Here is a 20,549-nt window from a genome sequence, read left to right as displayed (position 1 = left end):
CCTAACATATAGTTTCGGAGAAGGCAATGGCAACCCACTCCAGTATTCTTGCCTGGAGAATCCCAGGGACAGAGGAGCCTTAGTGGGTTGCCGTCTATGGGGTCGCACAGAGTCGGACATGACTGAAGTGACTTAGCAGTAGCAGCAGCATATAATTTGGGAGCGTTTTTGGCCATAGCTTATACGTGTTTGTTTGCCTAGTCATGCTTATTATCAAAGACTTTATCTTTCACTTCTCCTAGAATAGCAAGTCTAAGTGAATGTAGCAAGTAAACGGATTCTTATTTAAATACAGACTGCTCCTGCAGCTTCTGAATTTTGTAAAGGGTCTTAACTTCTGCTATAGGTAAGTAGGTAACCGGGAGCTGCCCCTAAAATCCCTGAAAGTATATGCCAGGTTTTTTTGTTTGTCTTTGTGTGATGCATATTCTCTGGGGCTCGTGTTCAGGATGGTCTCTAGCAGGTTGAGAGCAATGTGTCAAATGCACCTCTGTGTAGCAGAACTTTCTGCAAGGATGCTGTTTCTCTGTGCTGTCCAGTTTGGGAGCCACCAGCCCCAGGTAGCTACTGAGTGGCTCGTGTGGCCGAGGCAGTGAATTGGTACTTTCACTTATTCCAGTGATGAACAGGTAAATTCACAGCTCTCTGTGTCATGTGACCACCATGTTGATTGCGCAGGTCTGGAGAGTAGAGAGTAGATGAGGAATCAGACTCACATGTGAACACTTTGGGTTCAGATTTGGTCTGTTTTCCTGTATCAGTGCCTCTCAGTGTCCATGCCTCTCGCAGATTGGACATGTCTGATACAGTGGTAGAGCCCATCAGAGTTTGAGCTGTTGGAAGACAGATAAAGTTTAAAAACCAAAGGCAACCTCTCTTTCTTCACTGTTTCCACACTAGTCTCAACCACTGTCGTCTCTGGCTTGGGTCCTGAAGCAGCTTCTCAACTTTCTTTCATTGTTCCCATTTTTTGCTCCTTTTTTCCACATAGGAGGCAAAGTGATGTTTTTTTTTTGTTTGTTTGTTTTTAAAATTTTAAAATCTTTGATTCTTAATGCGTTCCCAAACATGAACCCCCTCCCACCTCCCTCCCCATAACATCTTTCTGGGTCATCCCCATGAACCAGCCCCAAGCATGCTGTATCCTGTGTCAGACATAGACTGGCGATTCAATTCTTACATGATAGTATACATGTTAGAATGCCATTCTCCCAAATCATCCCACCCTCTCCCTCTGAGTCCAAAAGTCCGTTATACACATCTGTGTCTTTTCCTGTCTTGCATACAGGGTCGTCATTGCCATCTTCCTAAATTCCATATATATGTGTTAGTATACTGTATTGGTGTTTTTCTTTCTGGCTTACTTCACTCTGTATAATCGGCTCCAGTTTCATCCATCTCATCAGAACTGATTCAAATGAATTCTTTTTAACGGCTGAGTAATACTCCATTGTGTATATGTACCACAGCTTTCTTATCCATTCATCTGCTGATGGACATCTAGGTTGTTTCCAAGTCCTGGCTATTATAAACAGTGCTGCGATGAACATTGGGGTACATGTGTCTCTTTCCATTCTATGCCCAGCAGTGGGATTGCTGGGTCATAAGGTAGTTCTATTTGCAATTTTTAAGGAATCTACACTGTTCTCCATAGTGGCTGTACTAGTTTGCATTCCACCAACAGTGTAGGAGGGTTCCTTTCTCCACACCCCTCCAGCATTTATTGCTTGCAGATTTTTGGATCGCAGCCATTCTGACTGGTGTGAAGTGGTACCTCATTGTGGTTTTGATTTGCATTTCTCTGATAATGAGTGATGTTGAGCATCTTTTCATGTGTTTGTTAGCCATCCGTATGTCTTCTTTGAGAAATGTCTATTTAGTTCTTTGGCCCATTTTTTGATTGGGTCGTTTATTTTCTGGAATTGAGCTGCAGAAGTTGCTTGTATATTTTTGAGATTAGTTGTTTGTCAGTTGCTTCATTTGCTATTATTTTCTCCCATTCAGAAGGCTGTCTTTTCACCTTGCTTATATTTTCCTTTGTTGTGCAGAAGCTTTTAATTTTAATTAGATCCCATTTGTTTATTTTGCTTTTATTTCCAGGATTTTATGTCTGAGAGTGTTTTGCCTATGTTCTCCTCTAGGAGTTTTATATTTTCTGGTCTTACATTTAGATCTTTAATCCATTTTGAGTTTATTTTGTGTGCGGTGTTAGAAAGTGATCTAGTTTCATTCTTTTACAAGTGGTTGACCAGTTTTCCCAGCACCACTTGTTAAAGAGATTGTCTTTACTCCATTGTATATTCTTGCCTCCTTTGTCAAAGATAAGGTGTCCATATGTGTGTGGATTTATCTCTGGGCTTTCTATTTTGTTCCATTGCAAAGTGATGTTTTAGCAATTTTTTTTTTTTCAAAGGAAAGTGAAGTGTAATTTTCTTTTTTTTTTTTTAATTAATTTTTAATTTTTTGCTGCACTGGGTCTTCGTTACTATGCGGGCTTTTTCTCTAGTTGCAATGAGCAGGGACTACTCTCTAGTTATGGTGCAAAGACTTGTCATTGCAGTAACTTCTCTCATTGCAGAGCACAGGTTCTCAAGCACGCAGGCTTCAGTAGTTGTGCACAGGCTTAGTTGCCCCAAGGCATGTGGGATCTTCCCAGACCAGAGATCAAACCCATGTTCCCTGCATTGGCAAGCGGACTCTTAACCACTAGACCGCCAGGGTAGTCCCATTTAAATAATTTATGCTCATCATGCTACTTCGTGATAAAAAGTTTTTGGATAGCTTCTCACTGTATGTGAGAAAAAAAAATCCAGACCCTTAATTTGACTGGTAATCTTGTGCCTCCATGCCCGTCTGGCCTTATCTCTTCTCACATTCTGTGCTTCAGCCACACTGGCTTCTTCCAGTGGTTCCAGGTTCTAGAATATGTCAGATCTCACGCCCCTTTGAGACTGTCTGAATTTTCTGTCTCTACCCCTCTTCTTGGCTGAGTCTAAAGGTTTCAACACCTATATCATTTTCCTCTAGAATTCTTTCCTGATCTCCAAGTTCAGTTAAACCCTTGCTGTCGTTTTCATTCCGTCTTGCGCTGTTCCTCAAGTTTTTACATCTAGATTTGTTCGCATGTCTTTGTGATGTCCGTGTCTCAAGACTCTGAGCTTCATGCTGGCAGGCTCGGGGCAGTCCTCTTTTTGCCCCAGGCTTAGGGCAGTGCCTGGCGCTGACTAGGCATTCCACGCTAGCTAGTAACTTGCAGAGGGAGGATTTGAACCTGCAAAGTTTGGTTCCAGGGTCTGTTCTTTGAACCACGTGCTACCTGAGTTTCTGTGAGGTAAAGGGCTCAATGTATTAATATTAGAGGTTAGACTCTGTAGGGAAACATCCCCCTTCAGCACTGAACCGCAGCTGTAAAGTTCTCTTCCTGGGCTTGCCTATGGTACTTGAAGCGCTGTTTGAAACCTCAGTTCCTAGTTCTGTTCCGAAAAAAAGGCAAGTAAAATATAGTATTTCTTGAAATTTCTAAAAATACTATAGTAGTAATGTCTTCCTTTGCTGAAGATTTCTTCAAAAGGGGTTTTGTTTCGGTTTTTCTTCAGCAGGGAGAGTTTTATTGCTTAGTCTGGTGATGAGGTTGGTAGTGTTGGGAGAGGAGCAAGGAGCAAGGTCTCTCGTGTTGGCTCTGTGCTCCAGGGACTACAGGTGTGTGGTAAGTTAGGTAGTCTCTCAGAAAACCACAGATATTCTTCTTAGTATATGAAATCTTGAGAGAAGTATAGTCCTGCTGCCTTGTCTTTGATTAGAAGAGTTGTTAGTCTGATGTGACAATTTCCCTGGTTCCTCTCCGAAAGCATTTGTTCTAAGAAACGAGGATGAAAGGATGGAGGCCACTAGCACAAAACATTTTAACCAAAATTATTAAGCCTGATCCACTGTTTGTCTGGTGAACAGGAGTTGTTGTTTTCTAGGAGGGAGAGGACACAGAGAAGACACCTCACCGTTGGTGGATTGAAACCTGCAAGAATCCTGATAGTGTTTCCCTTCATCGCAGACAAGAAGCCATTTTTGAATTGTTGGGAGGTATACTGGGGAATGGGGCTTCCCAGGTGGCGCTAGTGGTAAAGAACCCGCCTGCCAGTGCAGGAGATGTGAGAGATGCGGGTTCGATCCCTGAGTCGGGAAGATCCCCTGGAGGAGGGCACGGCAACCCATTGCAATATTCTTCCCTGGAGAATCCCCTGGACAGAGGAGCCTGGCGGGCTACAGTCCATAGGGTCACAAAGAATCGGACACAACTGAAGTAACTTAGCACTCAGCATGCATACAGGGGAACACTGGGTTGTACTGGGAAAGAAGGGAGGAGTGGGAACTGGGTTAAAAGAGCATCTTGCAGCTGAGCTACCTCAATGTAGTGGTGCTTTTTACTTTGAAACTGTTAAAATACAACAAGAAGCACAAATGAGATGTTAGTATTTTAAATAAATAACTGGTATTCTGTTACTATAGGTAAAAGCATATACCAGCTACTAAACTGAAATCTTACTTACCCGCCCGTGATTGCATGTGTGTAAAGCTCCTGTAGTTATTGCTAGGAACATACATGTTCATGTTGTAAGATGACCTGTTATGTTAACTTAATGTTTTTGGTAAGAAACTTTACTCTTTATGAATGTTAATTTATTCTCTGAAAGTATCATTGGGAAGATAAAAGAGAATGTGTGTCTTTACAAAATCAGCCCAAGATGAAAATATCATTAGAAACATTTGAAAATGGAAGCAAAATATGTATGTATTTGTGAATAATTTCCTGTTTGCGTCTTGTTTTGTTACTAAAGGAATAACATCACCAGCAGAAATTCCAGCAGGTACTATTCTGGGACTGACGGTTGGTGACCCACGAATAAATCTGCCTCAAAAAAGGTCCAAAGTTTTGCCCAATCCAGAAAAATGCCAAGGTAAAGTTCCTGAGACAACCCTCGTTTTCCTTAACAACTGTTCTGACTAGTCAGTCCCAGTAGAAGAATTCCGTCAGTGACAACTTCTGCAGTAACTTTATCTGTAGAAAATTTCAGGCCATCTTTTTACCTGTCTACCTTTTCAAGGTGATCATGATAAAAGGAAATGGTATATCAGGAAGTATCTTTAGCTGTAAACGTGTAGCCTGATCCTCATGTTCATTTTTCCCACTGAGTTCTCTATTTTCAATATCTAGTAAAAACCTGCCTCTGCAAACGGGCTTCTCTGAAAATGCCTGGCTTTTCAGGATTTTAATTGTGAGGAAGGGACCCGCACCCGCAGCTGGCCTTGTGCTCTTTGGGAGCCTCTGTCTGACCATACAGATGACCCAGGTTCGAATCCTGGCAAGGCCATCCCAGGTGCTGAAGGGTAAGAGGTCTCGGCTTAGACTCAGTAGCGTGGCCTGCGGGATTTTCTTCCAGGTGATGTGGTTGGGGGTGGGTGGGGGCTGGCTAAAATCTCAGTCTGATCTGCACAATTGTGATAATGCCTCACTGTGTTTACTGTCATTTAAGCCCAATTAATTGGAAGAATAGTTAAAATCAGTCTATCAGTTTTTGGAGAAAAGATATTGGTGTACGTAGTAACAACTTGAGATTTGGGTTTTTTTTAACCTTCACAAGTAGGTAGATAGCTTATTAAGGGGGCACTACAATACTCTGCCAGAACCTTAACATGAAAGGTGGATTAGTTGAAAGAGGAGTTTAAGATATGTAGGTAAGTTAGTTAATTAGAGAGTCTAACACTTTAATCAGTGAATTGTTGGCTCTTTATTTTCTTGTTTATAGCAGTATGGTTGGGTACAACCGTAAAAGTTACAGCATCTACTACACTGATAATTGTTGACTGTCAGAATGATCTCAGAACCGCAGTTAGTTTGTCTACTTAGGTTGTCTTGCTGCCTTAAATCCTTTTCTGGAATAATTTTTTAAAATTCCTATTGGGGTATAGATTTACAGTGTTATATTAGTTTTAGGTGTACGGCAAAGTGAATTTGTGATTCATATACATTCAGTTCAGTTAAGTCACTCAGTCGTGTCCAACTTTTTACGACCCCATGGACTGCAACACGCCGCAAACATATACGTATATCCATTGTTTTTAAGATTCTTTTCCCATATAGGCCATTACAGAATATTGCATAGAGTACCCTTTGCTATACAGTAGGTCCATATTAGTTATCTATTTTATATACAGTAGTGTGTATGTGACGATCCCAGTCTTCCAATTTATTCCCCCCCTCTTTCCCCCCAACCCCATAACCATAAATTTATTTTCTACATTTGTAACTACTTCTGTTTTGTAGATAAGTTCTTTTGTGGCCTTTTTTTTTGAGATTCCACACATAAGCTATGTCATATAATATTTGTGTTTCTCTGTCTTACTTCACTTAGTATGACTGTACCTAGGTCGATCCATGTTGTTGTAAATGGCGTTATTTTGTTCTTTTTGATGGCTGAGTAATATTCCCTTTATATGTGTACCAAATCTTCTTTATCCATTCCTCTATTGATGGACATTTAGGTTGCTTCCATGTCTTAGGTATTGTAAATAGTGCTGCAGTAACATTGGGGTGCATGTATCTGTTTGAATTATGATTTTCTTTGCGTATATGCTCAGGAATGGGATTGCCGGATCGTATTGTAGCTCTATTTTTAGTTTTGTAGGGAATCTTCATACTCTTCTCCATAGTGTCTATACCAGTTTTGGGAAAAGGCAGTTATGTATTAAATTCTTTCGAAGGCTTTCATTGTTCATTTGCTAAATTGTGTTCGACTCTTTGAGACCCCATGGACTGCAGCACTCCAGGCTTCCTTGTCCTTCACCATCTCTCGGAGTTTGCTCAAACTCATGTCCATTGAGTCAGTGATGCCCTCCAACTATCTCATCCTCTGTCGCCCCCTTCTCCTCCTGCCCTCAATCTTTCCCAGCATCAGGGTCTTTTTCCAATGAGTTGGCTCTTTGCATCAGGTAGCCAAAGTATTGGAGGTTCAGCTTCAGCATAAGTCCTTCCAAGGAATATTCAGTGTTGATTTCCTTTAGGATTGACTAGTTTGATCTCCTTGCTTCTTAGGGAACTCTCAGAAGTCTTCTCCAGCACCACAGTTCAAAAGCATCAGTTCTTTAGTGCTCAGCCTTTTTTATGCTTCAACTCTCACATCCTTATATGGCTACAGGAAAAACCATAGCTTTGACTATACAAACCTTTGTCAGCAAAGTGATGTCTCTGTTTTTGAACATGCTGTCTAGGTTTGTCATAGCTTTTTTCCAAGGAGCAAGCATCTTTTAACTTCATGGCTGCAGTCACCATCCGCAGTGATTCTGGAGCCCAAGCAAATAAAATCTGTCACTGTTTTCATTTTTTCCCCCTTCTATTTGCCATGAAGTGATGGGACTGGATGCCATGATCTTTAGTTTGTTGAATGTTGAGTTTCAAGCCAGCTTTTTCACTCTCTTTTTTCAGTCTCATCAAGAGGCTCTTTAGTTCCTCTTCACTTTCTGCCATTAGAGTGGTATGATCTTAATATAAATCAGTTCAGAGAAAATTAAAGTCTATCTTGAAAAAACATTACAAAGTGATAACCAAGATAAGTCCAGTTACCATCTGTCATCGTACAGATTTATTTCAGTATCATTGGCTATATCCTCTGTCCTGTACATTGCATCCCCATGACTTATTTATTTTATAACTGGAAGTTCGTGTCTGTTAATCTCTCTCAACTATTTCATTCATCCCTCCACAGCTCTCCCCTCTGGCAACCACCAGTTTGTTCTCTGTATCTGTGACTCTGCTTCTGTCTTAGGTTTTCAGATTCCGCATACTGGTGATATCATCTGGTATTTGACTTTCTCTGTCTGGCTTGTTTCACTTAGCGCAGTATCCTCCAAGTCCATTCATGTTGTTGGAAATGGCAAAATTTCATTCTTTTTTATGGCTGAGTAGAATTCCATTGTATATCCACCGCATCTTCTTTAACTGTTCACCTGCTGATGGACCCTCAGGTTGCTTCCATACCTTGGCTATTGTAAACAATGATGCAGCGAGCATAGGGGTGCACATATCTTTTCAATTCAGTGTTTTTGTTTTCTTTGACAACGTACCCCAAAACGGAATTGCTGGATTGTGTGGTAGTTTGATTTTGGGTTTTTTTGAGGAAGCTCCCTTCCGTTTTACATAGTGGCTGCACCAGTTGACATTCCTGCCAACAGTGTATGAGGATTCCCTTCTGTCCACATCCTTGCAAGGTCGGTGTCTGCAGGAGGACTCCCAGTTGCCTCCTGTCTTTCTGGGAAGTAAAGGCTCTTTTCAGACTGCTTCCTTGGTTCTGGTTCTTGGAGCATGTAGATTTTGTGTGCACCCTTTTAGAGTGGGGTCTGTGTTTCCTGAAGTCCTCCAGCTGTCCTGTAGTCAAGCCCAGCTGGCCTTCAAAGCCGGTTGTTCTATGAGCTCGTCCTCTCCATACAGCTCCCCCAGGCTAGGGAACCTGATGTGGAGCTTGGGCCCTTGGCTCTTTTGGGAAAACTGTGCAACTGTGATTCTCCTCCTGTATTTTGTGGGTTGCCTACCCCATCTGCCTACCCTGGGGAGTGTGTGGCTTGACTATACCAGGTTTCTACCTCTCCTCTCCAGTTCCTTATTTTCTTCAGCCGTAGGAAGTCTTTTCTGCTAGTCTTCAAGATGTTCTTGTACGTAGTTGCTCTGTAAACAGTTGTAATTGTGCTGTGCCCACGTGAGGAAGTGAGTTCAGGATCTTCTGAACCATCTTGACCAGCAATCTCACAGTCTCACCGCATCACAGCTGCAGTCACTTCCAACTCTTTTCTTTATTCCTTCAGCCATCAGACCCGTGTGGGTATATTCTATTGAGTGATCTTTTGTGTTGGCATTTTAGGACCTTAGCCTAAACTCATGAATTGTCTGGTTTTTTTTTCTTTTTTTTCCTTCTAATTCTTCAGTCCAACAAAATAAAATCTGAAAGATGTTTTTCCCCCTGGTGTTTAAATAATTTCATATAGGATATCTCTTCTATCAATATACATGTTTATAACTGAAATGATTCCCCCCACCCCTTCCCCACTGGAGTACTTTTTGGCCGGTGTGGCTCGTTTAAAGGGGTGAAACAACATAGTTCACAGAAAATATATTCATTTGAAAGGAATAAGAGCAATACATTTTACAGAAAGGGAATTCACTCAGTTCAATAAAAATAGGGTCATTAGAGACTTGAAATAAAAGGACAGAAAAAAAGGATGGTATCTATTTGCTCAGGACTTTTGGGTCAGGGATGATATAAAGGGCCCTGAAGCCTGTAGTTAAAATGTAACTTGTGCAATCAGAGCGTATGATCAAGAAGTGGTTCTTTGCCTCTGCAGTGATGCCTAGAATTTGATTATCTTCCCCGTGGAATCAGGCAGTTATTTCGAGGCAATTTAATGTAATATTTGCATCTTATACACAAAAATAAATGTCAAGTAAGTTTAGGAGTCTGCGCTGTTTCACAGATTATGAAACCAACTGTAAGAATAACACTTTCAAGTAAATAAATTCCTCTAGAGAAGTAAATGCCTGTAGAATATTTTCCTCTAACAGAAGGTCCCCTAGCATCGTTTAGAATTTGACCCTTACTGACCTAAATTAAAGAATGTGGTTTAAGGCTATTTCTTTTCCCTCTTAGATAATGAGAAAGTTAGACAGCTGCTTCTGGAGGGTGTGCCCGTGGAGTGTTCACATAGCTTTCTCTGGAACCAAGATATCTGTAAGAGTGTCACAGAGAATAAAATCTCGGATCAGGTAACTAATGGTAAAGTCATGAAAACAGGTTGAAATTCATCACTCTAGAGACCATGAAAGTTATTTCATACTTTATAGATGCCCATAGACTTCCTTTTATTTTTAGACTTTTGATCCCTTTACTTAGTGATATAAACAATGATTCTTTTCTCTGTTTTAGAGAAGAATAATCTTTAGAAAAGATTAATACAAAGACTTTTTCTTGAAAATGATAATCCTGTGGTTTAAATATGTTTTTTATTCATTATTTTTTCCCCCTTATATGTTCTCTGTCTGTAATCTCACCATGATTGAGCTCCTGCCAGCACCAGGAATTGTATTCAGTGATGGTGCAAATGCCTAGGATACGGTTGAAAAAGTACAGAGAATGAAGGAAGCCCAAAGAATGGGTACTGAGCCTGGACTAGGGAAACTGGGGAAAGCTTCCCAGATGGAGGAGCCGGTATTTGAGCTAACTCTTAGGTGGATGGTCGGAATTAACCAGACTTCTTAGGGCCAGGGGCCAGGAGCCAAGGCTACAGTGGAGAAAGGATTGTCCGAGTTGAGAGGAAGGGCAAGGGCTCAGGCCAAAACCAGGGTGACCTATTCAGGAATCTCCAAGCAGATCAGCATCTTGGGGTTAAGGGTGAGGCAGGAGATGGAACTGAAGAGATTAAGATGGGGATCGAGGGTAAAAGACTTTGAGGCATCTTTGGATTTGGACTGAAGACGTAGGGGCCACTGACATTTTAAACTCGGCCGTGACATGATTAGATTTCACTCTGGCAGTGTTGTGGAGACTAGGGATGGGGAAAAGGCTGCCCGAGGAGCTGGAGAGAGGACGCGTGGTTGGATGGCCTTGAAAGAGATCCTTAAAATAGTCCAGATGCCATGGTGGGGGCCTGAAGTGTGGCAGTGCCGCTGGAGTGGAGGGGCTGGGGTTTGGAACATACACCTGGGAAATAAAACTGACAAGACTCAGTGAGATGGGACGTGAGAAGGGAGAAGCCTTGTGGGTTAGCTTCCAGCAGTCTAGCTTGGATTTAAGAGCTCAGCTGAAAGAGAGCCAGAGCCAGGTCTGACTTGTCACTCCTGTCTTCCCAAGTGCGAGCAAAGTGCCTGGTGTGTCACAAGTGCTCAGGGAATACTTGAATGAACGAGTGAATGAATGAACAGTAAATATTTGAAAGGATGAGTGAATGAACTGTGAGAACTGTGTGTCCTTCAGGAAGAGAGTGAAACAGTGGGGAAGATGAGCCCAGTCTTAGGTAAACTGGGTTTGAGAGGCCTTGGGCTGTCCCAGGAGCAGATGTCCAGGAGACAGGTATCTGTCTCAGGAGGAAACACTGGGGCTATAGACATAGATACTTTGGAATCACTAAAGGTTAAAAAAAGGAGACCCAAGACTTGGTCATGCATGAAGGACATTCATGAGTGAAACTGTAGCTGGTGGAGGTGGTCCCTGGTGTGGTCTTCTCAGTCGAGTGGCAGGCCTCTCCTACCTCCTCATCTCCTTTGACAGCTGGCAAGAAAAATCTGAAAGGATGTTGTTACCCACTCCCTCCAGTCCATCTCCCTCCAGACAGATAATCTGTAGCACCTTCTGTTTTAAGACCTGATGAGAAATTTTCTCAAAGAGCTGGAGTATTATCCGACTTGCTTCCCTTGAGAAGTTGTTAGTTATTCATATCTCCTTTACTCCATGACCACCAATCTTAACCAAAGTAAATGTAAGAGTGTTAAAATGTAAGATTAATCCCGATATAAGAAACGAGCAGAATAAATGTATATTGTTTTAGAACGTTGAATCATCTAGTATATTCTACACCAAATTTAAGACAATGTGGCATTTTCTACCAAGGCACTTCTATGGAGCAAAACCATCCTGGGAGGAGTACTCTGTACTTAAAATGGCTCACATTTATTTATTGAGAATGTTTTCTTCCTAAAAGAGTGTTTAACTTTCTAAAGCTGCTTATAGGGAGACCCAGTAGGATCTCCCAGAAGACTAGAGTTGTTTGTCTTGAATTATTTTCTTCCACTTCAGGAGTTAAACCGGAGGAGGAGTGAATTGCTGGTGCCTGGGTCACAACTGTTTTTAGGTCCCTATGAATCCAAGGTTCCTATACTTTTGATTCAACAACCAGGAAAAGTGACGGGTGATGACCAACGAGGCTGGGGAAGCGGCTGGGATGTCCTGCTCCCAAAGGGCTGGGGAATGGCATTCTGGATTCCATTTGTAAGTGACTCTTTTGATACTGACTAACAGTTACATCATTCAAGGTACATTCTTAGGGAGTGCCAAATGCTGAAAATGTTCCTGACTTAATACAGGACCTAGAAATTGAGTGCTGGTTTTCTGCCCTTTGAGCTATAATCTTGGATACGAGATAATTTCATAAAGTCCCTGGAGCCAGGTTCATTAGTAAGAGTTGTGCTAACATTTGGTGAACTTTTGAGGTTTTAAAAGTGGCCTGATTTTTGAATAGTAGTGGCAACAAATGAGGTTTTTTGTGTTTTTTACTTGAAATTTGTTATAGTTTAAAAACAAAGTATTTAATTTTTATAGATGTGTATAATGCAGTTGCTTTTTGTGTGGATCCACATATTCTTCTTTATTAACTGCAGCGAAAAATTTTCTTAAAAATCTAACGTGTGTTTGAGTTTTCCTGGTTACTTTAAATAATTACTTTGAGAACATAAAGGACATGTAGGACTGTTAGATTCATGCAATTAATTTTAGTCCTTATGCATAGTGCAAAAGATACTCAATCATTTAGGAGTGGGGTTACTTTTAAAGATAACTTTAAATTTCTGAGCTGTTTCAAGTATACAGAAAGTGACACTTGGGTACCGACCAGCTTAAGAAAGAAGACATAGAAGTGTCATTGGAAGCACTCTATACCCCTCTCCAATTCCATTTCCTTCTCTCCTTCCAAAGGAGTCACTGGCCCTATTGGTGTTTGTGGCGATCATGCATGTTTTTACGGTTTTATTAATTGTGTGTGTATGTATCCCAAACTAAAGTAGCTAGATTTGTAACATGGAAACTTACATTACCATATGTAAAACAGATAGCCAGCGGGAATTTGCTGTATGGCTAAGAAACTCAAACAGGGGCTCTGTATCAACCTAGAGGGGTGAGATGGGGAGGGAGATGGGAGGCAGGTTCAAAAGGGAGGGGATATAGGTATACCTATGGCTGATTCAGGTTGAGGTTTGACAGAAAACAACAAAATTCTATAAAGCAATTATCCTTTAATAAAAAAATAAATTAAAAAAATAGCTAAATTTGACATGTTTTTACTTGCTCTGTTCACTCAACATTGAGATTTTTTTTTCCATGATGATTGATGAAGCTCTAAGTCATTCATTTTTACTATTGTATGCTAACTCATTACAGAGTAATTCCTCAGTGTATTTTTCTGTTCTCTTTTTGATGAGTATTTAGGTTTCCCACTTTCCCCATACAAAGAATTCAGCAGTTTCCCTGTAAGTTGGTATAATGGCAGAATCTCTCTGGTATTTCTTCTAGATCTATCGAGGTGCAAGAGTCGGAGGGTTAAAAGAAACCTTAGTGCATTCTCAGTATAAAAGGTCGCCTAATGTCCCAGACGATTTCCCAGACTGCCCTGCTGGGGTTCTCTTTGCTGAAGAGCAAGCTAAACATCTTCTTGAGAAGTACAAGAGGTAAGAAACTGGCTTCTCTAGTTTTCTGTCTTAAAGGGAAGACACATTGCCCAGCAATGTTTTTCCTGGCTTCAGGGACTCCTGACTGTATAATGTGGAGTTCCTAGACTTGTCAACATTCCTGAGACATAATTTAAGAAGACATTATTTAGTTAGGAGATCGCCCTATCGCTGGATTTTATAGTCCATGCAGGTTACAAACCCTTCTCTTGGTTATTAGATTCAGTGACGATAGTGTACTCCTGAACTGTGGACCTGAATGAATTCCAGGCGCTTGTTAACAGATTCCCACTACTGAGCCCTGCTTCTCAAAATGGACATTGTGTTTTTTTTCGTAATGGCTATAAATGGAGTATATATTTATGAAGTTTTAAAGAAAGTATGGAAACATATAAAAATACTTCATAAACTAGTGTATTCCTTTTATCAGTGTATTCTTTTTATCCAGAGAGATATGCACTGTTTTTACATGTTGCTATCTATCCATGTAGACTGTTTTCTTTTCTTTTTCCATTGGAAGAGTGGCCAGTGAGAGGCTCTATTTCCTTTATGCTCTAGGCTCCTGGAAGCACAGAAGCCCTCTAGTTTGTTATGGCGTCTGCTGTGTCTAGCCAGTGCACAGTGGGCCCGGATACTTGTGTTTGTTGACTGAGGAATGGGTGAATAATTGAATGTTGTGTTTCTTTGACTCTGAGCTCCACGGTTGCCTCCTATGCATGGCTGTAGCCACAGAGACGGACCCTGTCTGACTTCCCAAGTTTGAATGATGAACAGTTGAGCTGTGGTTTGAATGATGGATGAATCAGTGGGCGAGTGAGCGGCGAAAGTTTCCTGGATTCTGGCTCACAGGCCATTTGAGGGCAGCCGTCCTATGCCTCCCATAGTATGCAGGGGCTTCTCTGTGCTTGTTAAATAGTCATGGGCAGAAATGCTTATGTCTCATCCTTCAGATTTTTCTCTGTATAAATTTTTAAAATTTTAATTAATTTTTAAATTACTTGTTTATTTGGCTGCATTAGGTCTTAGTTGCGGCAGGCAGGATCTCTGATCTTAGTGGCAGCGTGCAGGAACTTTAGCTGCAGAGTGTGAGATCTAGTTCCCTGACCAGGGATTGAACCTGGGCCCCCTGCATTGGGAGTGTGGAGTCTTAGCCACTGGACTACCAGGGAAGTTGGAATTTTTTTTTAAAGCAGTATATGATATATACTGTTTTGAAACCTGCTTTTTTTCATTTAACTGTATATTATGGAAAATTTTCCCACATCAATAAATACGACTGTACACCAAGTGTTGGCAAACTTATTCTGTAAGGGGCCAGATGATAGCTATTTCTGGCTTTCTGGGCCTTGTGGTCTCCATGGGAACTGCTCAGCTCTGCCAGCATGGTGCAAAAGCTGCCACAGAGAATGTGTAAACGAGTGGGCCTGGCTATGTTCCAACCTCTCACTCTGTGGATTTCGTATCATTTTCATGTGCCGTAGGATATTAATCTCCTGTGTTTTTCTCAGCCATTAAGAGTGTAAATCCATTCCTAGCTCGTGGGTCATACCTGGCCCCTGGCAGTGGGCCAGGTTTGGCTGGTGCCGTGTGGCTATTCTGTGATTTATCAGTGGCCCTGAACATAAGAACATAAGAACATAAGTTCTTTCTGCTTTTTTGCTTCCATGAACAGCTTTCCCTATGCATCTCTGCATATTTGTTCGATGTATTCATTTAACACGTGTTAATTTAGAATCTGCCATGTGTCGGAAGCCTTTCTAGGCCCTGTGGCTACAGCAGCGGTCAGGGCAGGCGAAGTCAAGTGCTGCCCTTGTGGAGCTTACTCTCTTTGGAAGTGCATGTTTCCAGGCTGGTGGGGGGATCCAGGAGAGGTGAGGGAGGCTAACTTGCAAGAGCAAAGCCCTCAAGCAGGGAAGAGGGCTGGCATCGGGGCACCAGGGGAAGGGGTGGTGTTCCGTAGGATCAGGCTCAGCGCTCTCATTTTAATAGGCTGGAAGGCTGACTCTGAAATGCTACAGATTTAGGTAGGCTAGAATCTGCGGAGAGGTTGGGTAGTAATCTTCTAACTGTGCCTGTCTTCTCAGTGAAAAATAGGCAAGGAAATATCGTCTAGGAATAGGGGGAGAGAGGCTGTCAGAGATTTAAGGAGCGAGGAATTGATGTAAATGGTGTTCTTGGAGAGTGGAAGATGGAATCACCAGGAGAAACCTAGGGGATTTGTAAGAAATGTAAGAGCCCACTTGAGTTCTGTGTTGATAGTGAGGCCCCTCAGGACTGTTGTGTGCTCTTCCCAGCCATGTTCTGCCAGTCTGGTCCTGGACTGGGGAAGGGGGAGGGTTGCATGTAACCAGGATGCAAAACCCAGGATGGGCTTTGCTGGGGTAAAGGAGTTGAGGGTATGTGTAAAGGGAGTGAGTCTGAACTATGGAGAAGGGCACGGCAACCCACTCCAGTGTTCTTACCTGGAGAATCCCTTGGACAGAGGAGCCTGGTGGGCTGCAGTCCATGGGATTGCCAAGAGTCAGACACGACCGAAGCAACTTAGCGGGCAGGTGCTGAACTGTGGGATCTAGGCTTCTCAGGAGAGAGATGTGAGGATGGTGGTGGGCAGTGATGAAGCGGGAGAGTAAACATGTGGTTAGCCCTGTGTGTGAACTTCCAAGTTGCCAACTTTCAAAGATGTGAACGTGCGTTCCATCAGCATCAGGTATGAGTGAAATTGCAGCTCGCCTTCTGTCTTCCCTTTTGTGTTTTCACCATTTCTTATCTCTTTTTTGTAAATTGTCCATCTCTCTTTTTAAAGGTGTTTGGGTGAGGCCAGTACCCTGGGAGAGTTTTTGACCAGGTGCCCCTCTCAGAGGCCAGAGCACATTTGGTTCCATCTCCAGGATATAGGCTCACACTGAATCCCCGGTACAGGGTCATTTGCCTTTGAGATCTTAGAATGCAGCACATAGTAAGAAGCCAAGTCAGGAAGGATGATCTGGGCTTGTCCCCAAGGAGACCATCAGTCTGAAGACACAGGCTCTCACAGAGTCCCCTCGCCCAGAAGGGCCCATAGCCAGGCCGCTCCCTACCTCTTGGGGTCGTTACATACCAGAGCAGGCCCTGGTTCCCACTCGTCTGGCTTTCTGAAGGTTCGCCCTCACTTACCTGTTGCTGGAAAAGTCAGCTGGTGTCACTCATATGGAGGGCAGTTTGGAGATAATCATCTAAATTGCAAGTGCTAATAATACTCGCTGCCTTAGCACTTCCACTCCCGGGACTTGATCCTGTGAACACACTTGTCCTTGTGCAGCGTGTTCAAGGTGGTTCATGGCAGCAGCGTTTGTGGAAGCAAAAGCTTGAAAATAATCAAAATGCCCTGCAGGAGATGATGCCCTGTCTGTCTAGATAACTGAGGCCATGAGCCTCGTGCAGAAGAGTGAGGGTGTCTAATGTGCTAATATAAGGTGATCTCCTAGATATTTTGTTAAATGAATAAGGTTAAGCAAAGAGCGTAGGATCTGTGTGCCACTATTTGTGCAAGATGGGTAAAAACAGAAAGAAATATGTGCATTATCAGCTTGTATGTTCAAAGAATGTCTGTAGAAGGATATGTGAGAAACCAATGATGACAGTGACTCTGTGGAGGATAGTGGGGTCCCCAGAGGTCAAGGGTGAGAGAAACTTCACCATCCCCCATCTTGCACCTTGGAAACTTCAAACCTTGTTGAGGGTGCAGGGGCATCACTGCCCAGCTGCAGGAGCACACCTTACCTGCAGTCCTTGTGGAGGGGTGCCCATGGGGTGACTTTGTGGGTGCATTATCTAGTATAGTAAAAACCAAACAATAAAAAAAAAGCTCAGCCAGGAGAATTGGTTATTATCATTAAAAAAAAAAATTACATTTCTTTGAAAACTTTTTTGTATGTTGTTATTTATTTTGGGGTCTTATTGATTAATTAGTTTAGTTTGGGTGCACCGGGCTTCCTCCAGTTGTGGCGAGCGGGTGCTACTGCTTGCTGTGGTGTGCAGGCTTCTCATCGTGGTGGCTTCTCTTGTTTTGGAGCATGGGCTCTCGGCGTGCTCCTCGGTAATCTTCCGGGACCAGGGACTGAACCTGTGTGCCCTGCATCAGCAGGTGGCTTCTTAACCACTGGACTACCAGGGAAATCCCTGCAGGTTTGTTTTTTAAATAGAGATGGAGTTCAGTGGCCATGATTCTTTTGATTGTCCATCCTAAATTGTTCAAAATTGGTTTTCCTCTCTGATTCCCATTAGACGTCCTCCTGCAAAACGGCCCAACTACGTTAAGCTTGGCACCCTGGCACCTTTTTACTGTCCCTGGGAGCAGTTAACTCAAGACTGGGAGTCAAGAGTCCAGGCTCCAGAGGAATTGCCTGCAGCTTCCTCTCCAAGTGGTGGGGAGAGTGGCTCGAGCAGAGATGGGGTGCCTCATGTTCCCGAGCCTGGGAGGACTGCTCAGCTGTCTGATGACCAGGGCACACCCCTGCGTGACTCCAGTGAGCCCGAGGGAGTCATGGACACAGATTGTCCAGCCGGGGTGGGGACCGAGGAGGCGGCCAGCCAGAGTGCCACCAGCAGCCCCCTTTGCGTTCTGAGGTAAGTGCACAAGACGTCCTGATGCCTTTTTTGGATTGTCTGTTTTTTGATACTGTCCCTGGCCACAGGATGTAGAAGTTACCATGGTGCCTTTACACAAAGGCCAAGTGAATTTACAGATCTTCTAGCAGGGAAAGTCAGTGGATCCTTAAGGGCCTGGGGAAAAGCCTAAAGTCATACACACTTGATTTGGGGCATGATGTAGCTGAAATGATTTAAAATACCGCTTCAATAGACCTAAACCAAGGCCATTTATGACCTACTTTGTTTAGTCTTTGCTCACAAAGCAGTACCCTCACAGTTATAGTCTTAAGGAATCAAGAACCTCTGCAAGCTTTCTTTAAATCGCTGACTTAGATTTCTTCTCATTGGTTTTGAGTAACCTGTGTTTGTGGCCGATGAGGTGATCCATTCATTTGTTGTGATACTGTTGTACCACCGAGGGGACTGTGTGGAATGTGTGCTCACGGTATTGCTGTGGCCTGTTGGATTCTGCTTATTACTCACCCTTTGTTCTGTGCTCTGATTTTAAAAGCATGCCACCCCTTTGCTTTATACTTATTTTTCTGTATAATACCTTGTAATTTCGTATCTTTCCTTCTGACTTTTCATACAAATGTCCCTCCCTTAGGCTTTCTTTTTCCATCAAAATAATCAGTTACTTTTTAACCCTCCCACTGTGAATACAGTGGTAGATTCTACCCCACCATCTTATTTTTATCTGCCTTCAGCTTTAAACCTTTAGTCCTTCAGTCTCAAATAGGAGACACCTGAAACGGATCGTTAAAAAAATGTAAAAGTGTGTAGTTTTAATTTTTTTTTTAATTAAAGCTTTGATCATTTTCCCACATTGAGTATTAAACAAAAAAAGCAAATGAACTCTAGCAATGCCCAGTCTCCTGATTGCTTATTTTCTCTATGAACAAAATATCTTCATAAGGCTTGTCTCCTCCTTCACGCAGGAGTAGAAGATTACTGAGGCAGCTGTCAGCCTGGTGCGGGCCCAGGCCTGGGGGCCGTCAGGCGACCCAGCGAGCCGGCAGAGGGCAGCAAGGACTAACCGGAGAGGCCTGCCTGGCCGTGCTGGACGGCTTCCCCAGGGCCCTGGTGTGGGTCAGGCTGGTCCTGCTGGGGAAGGGCAGCCCTGGCCCACACACCCTGATCTGTGTCCCGGCCGAGGAGGATCGCCTGCAGCTCGGCCGCGATCGGCTGTACCATGGGCCCCAGGAGCCCAAGCACAGTGACCCATTCAAGAGCCAGATCCAGGAACAGAAGGAGAAGAAGAAGCTAGAGAAGAGGCTGAACCGAGGGCATGCCGTGTCCGAGGGCCTGGCAGAGGGCAGCCCTGCAGCCGGGCCCCAGCCCCTGACCCTGGGCTTGTGGTCAGGCCCCCTCCCCGTTGTGACTTCTCACTGCTCCAGAGTTCTCCTTGGCTTTGTCACACAGGGAGATTTTTCCATGGCCGTTGGCTGTGGGGAAGCCCTGGGATTTGTTAGCCTGACAGGCTTGCTGGACATGCTATCCAGGCAGCCAGGGCTGGACAGGGGCCTTGTGTTGCTGAGGCCGCCTGCCTCCCTGCAGTATCGGTTTGCAAGAATCACGATTGAGGTGTGAACATGGGTTCGCATCATGGCACAGAGAAGAACTGTGTTTGCCAAGTCTTAAACCAACCAGAGAGTTGTTCCCCTCCCCCTGCCCCACCTTCTGTTTCAAGACATCATGCGAAATTCCTTGGAAACGAGAATAAAGAAACACGTATTTATGCAAATAGATGAAATGTTTACATCATTCCAGTAATCTCGTTGATCTCCATCTTTCCCTGTCCTCGCTGTGATACTTTAAAATTATTTGGCATATAGAGCCGAAAGCTTTTGTATTTTGCTTTCTTGGCCTGTGTAATTCTGGCTGAAAAGAATTAGAAACTCTGGTTGTCTTCTTGCATCCTTTTTTTTTTAAAAAAATCAGGAAATATGACACCACCCTTATGGCAGAAAGTGAAGAGGAACTAAAAGCCTCTTGATGAAAGTGAAAGAGGAGAGTGAAAAAGTTGGCTTAAAGCTCAACATTCAGAAAACGAAGATCATGGCATCTGGTCCCACCACTTCATGGGAAATAGATGGGAAACAGTGGAAACAGTGTCAGACTTAATTTTGGGGGGCTCCAAAATCACTGCAGATGGTGATTGCAACCATGAAATTAAAAGATGCTTACTCCTTGGAAGGAAAGTTATGACCAACCTAGATAGCATATTGAAAAGCAGAGACATTACTTTGCTAACAAACGTCCATCTAGTCAAGGCTATGGTTTTTCCAGTGATCATGTATGTATGTGAGAGCTGGACTGTGAAGAAAGCTGAGCACCGAAGAATTGATGCTTTTGGACTGTGGTGTTGGAGAAGACTCTTGAGAGTCCCTTGGACTGCAAGGAGATCTAACTAGTCCATTCTAAAGGAGATCAGTCCTGGGTGTTC

The 20,549-nt window shown here is 43.1% G+C and overlaps 1 protein-coding gene and 1 non-coding gene across 2 annotated transcripts in view; one reads left to right on the top strand and one right to left on the bottom strand.

Annotated features, from left to right (window-relative positions):
• The window catches only part of POP1 (POP1 homolog, ribonuclease P/MRP subunit), a 36,575-nt gene extending 16,728 nt beyond the window's left edge, over positions 1-19,847 (top strand). Inside the window, exons 10-16 of the mRNA XM_027973187.2 lie at positions 3,966-4,077; positions 4,833-4,952; positions 9,690-9,805; positions 11,832-12,023; positions 13,320-13,474; positions 17,738-18,079; positions 19,042-19,847. Coding sequence (XP_027828988.2) covers positions 3,966-4,077; positions 4,833-4,952; positions 9,690-9,805; positions 11,832-12,023; positions 13,320-13,474; positions 17,738-18,079; positions 19,042-19,693 — 1,689 coding nt within the window. The 3' untranslated portion in view covers positions 19,694-19,847. The remainder of the gene's footprint in view (positions 1-3,965; positions 4,078-4,832; positions 4,953-9,689; positions 9,806-11,831; positions 12,024-13,319; positions 13,475-17,737; positions 18,080-19,041) is intronic.
• Positions 14,571-14,643, bottom strand: TRNAG-CCC (transfer RNA glycine (anticodon CCC)). The gene has a single exon. It is a non-coding gene; the product is annotated as a tRNA-Gly (tRNA).
• Positions 19,848-20,549: the final 702 nt, after the last annotated feature.

This window comes from Ovis aries, chromosome 9 (assembly GCF_016772045.2).
Source record: "Ovis aries strain OAR_USU_Benz2616 breed Rambouillet chromosome 9, ARS-UI_Ramb_v3.0, whole genome shotgun sequence".
NCBI lineage: Eukaryota > Metazoa > Chordata > Mammalia > Artiodactyla > Bovidae > Ovis > Ovis aries.
The sequence above is the reverse complement of the archived record's forward strand: the minus strand, read 5'-3'. Positions and strand labels throughout refer to the sequence as shown.